We start from the raw sequence: 2,131 nt of genomic DNA, 5'->3' as shown, positions 1-2,131 counted from the left end.
AAGGATTATTATAAGATTTAGCAGATTCATCATCATTGAAAACATACGGGAAAGATTCACAATTACTTTTGTGTCTAATTTCCGAATTTCCTATTATCCTATTTTAAATTTTGAAATTTCCCGCTTCGCTCTGATTTTTTTGCAGTGTTGTCAAATGTCTTTTTAAGGAAAAAGAGGAGAGGGGAGGGCAGTGTTGTCAGATGTACGGTAATTACCGTATTTGTACGGTATTCGAGCTTTGGTACGATAATGTGGAATTTTATACGATAATGTACGGTAATTTGCTGTAAAAGTACGGTACTATGCAAAAATGTACGACTTTACAAAAGTGGCATACGGTAAAGTACGGTNNNTAATTTGCTGTAAAAGTACGGTACTATGCAAAAATGTACGACTTTACAAAAGTGGCATACGGTAAAGTACGGTATTTTTAGTAAAATTGTATGGTAATCTCAGCTGACCAGTTCGGCAACACTGCGAAAAAGCTCAAAAAGAGTTCGCATTTTTCGTGACTTGAGTAACTTTGAAGATTGACTGAAGGAATTAATTTATTTGTTCCAGATGGCCGTGGGTATAGTCAATTCTCTCATGTTGTCTCTTCAGTACAAATACAGTGACAAGCAAAGTTTGTCCAGCAACGGTTGAAAGCGAATACGTTTTATTTTTATTAACTCCAAACGTCAGCTTCTTCTTCTAACCACTCCCTTTTCTTTCTTTCAAAGATGATCGTAATTCCAAGTAGCTAACACTTACTATTACAATCTATTGCATATTAGGTACCAGGTAGCCTCTGTTAGCTTTCTAGTGTTGGGGATCACCAAATATGATTGGTTTAATCCTCTTGTTTTTGAAACTCATTTTCTTCTCTTTCTCCGTTCTTTCTGCAACTGGTTTTGTTTCATATCAAGTTGGCTTTCTAGATTTTCCAAGTCTGACTTCAGGCGGATTTCCTGAAAAGGAATAAAAATGGAAAATAATTTATTCCTCCTACCCATCTTTAGTCGGTAGAGAAATCAAAGATAACTCAAGAAACTGAACTGATCTCCCTTCCTTGACCCATTCTTCTCTCATCTGCTGGGGCTGGTATATTTTCCCCTTTTCTCAATAAAATTGAATAATCTTCTGTTCCATTACTTTCAGGTTTAGGTAATTATGCAGAAGTCACGTCCGTGGAAAAGAAAAGCTCTTTTTTGTATTTAACCTAACCCTATAATAACACTAATCACTGCTCTAATTGTGAAAACTCCTTTTTGTGTTTAACCTAACCCTATAACACTGGTCACTGCTCGTTTGTGCCAGTTCCTTTGGTAGCAATATTCCACGGACCTGACTTCTGCACAAGTACCCTGGTTTAAAAACAAAATAATAATAATAATAATATTAAAAAATCGCAATTTACCAAAAGTTTGACAGCCATGGCTTGTTGCAGATCGATCCATTCCTCCAAAGTCCACTGCTGCTCTACTGTGTTCAATTTGATGTAAGGACAATCTTTCTGATGTCTCTTATGTTCCTCCCAAGGATCATCCATTGATTCCCATCCATCCAATTCTTTCAGACAGCAAAAACATTTCACAGAAGTGTCATTTCTGAGTTTTGAAATGGAATAGAAACCGGCTGTGGCCATATTCTCGGGCGTACATTTGTCTGTTGATGAAAATGGCCAACTTGAAAAAGATTTCAATCGATTCCGATAAAACATCATTTTGGTGGCTTTCCTCTCGTTTGCATTTAGGTAGGGAGTCAGTATCTCTCGAAATTTAGCTAAAGTTGTTCTGAAAGAAAGAAGACATTTCTCATTAGATCACATACTACATAATGAATTGCTTTTGATGGGATTCAAACTAAATGCTCATTCATGTTTATTAGATATATTAAAATAGATTTGAGGGTGTTGAAACTTTTACTTATGTACTTCACCTACCTAAAAATCCTATAAAATTAAACTAAAACAACACTTACGTGCTTTCCATTGAAAAAGTCACTCTGTAAAATTAGGAAAATAAATAAGGATGTACAATATGAACTAGTTGCTTGGGAAATAAGAATAAGCACCAACTGGCTACTTTTAAATCTGCAACGATTTTGGTTGACAGTTTAAATAAATACATTCTAATCACTAAAGTCAGAA

The 2,131-nt window shown here is 35.3% G+C and overlaps 1 protein-coding gene across 1 annotated transcript; it reads right to left on the bottom strand.

The window, feature by feature from the left end:
• Positions 1-626: 626 nt before the first annotated feature.
• Positions 627-2,123, bottom strand: LOC103522644 (baculoviral IAP repeat-containing protein 5.2-like). Its single transcript, XM_008487740.3, has 3 exons — positions 1,963-2,123; positions 1,400-1,775; positions 627-950 (listed from the first exon to the last, which is right to left on the bottom strand). Exons 1-3 carry the CDS (start codon positions 1,971-1,973, stop codon positions 855-857), a joined length of 483 nt encoding a protein of 160 aa, XP_008485962.1. The 5' UTR covers positions 1,974-2,123; the 3' UTR covers positions 627-854.
• Positions 2,124-2,131: the final 8 nt, after the last annotated feature.

Source organism: Diaphorina citri, unplaced genomic scaffold (genome assembly GCF_000475195.1).
Source record: "Diaphorina citri unplaced genomic scaffold, Diaci psyllid genome assembly version 1.1 scaffold9924, whole genome shotgun sequence".
Classification (NCBI taxonomy): domain Eukaryota; kingdom Metazoa; phylum Arthropoda; class Insecta; order Hemiptera; family Psyllidae; genus Diaphorina; species Diaphorina citri.
This window is presented reverse-complemented; position numbering and strand designations above follow the sequence as displayed.

Excerpts from the sequence above, each read along its gene's own strand:
- LOC103522644 (XM_008487740.3), bottom strand. Across the intron at positions 951-1,399 it reads CCATGGCTGTCAAACTTTTG|GAAATCCGCCTGAAGTCAGA; the intron begins GTAAATTGCGAT and ends ATTCCTTTTCAG.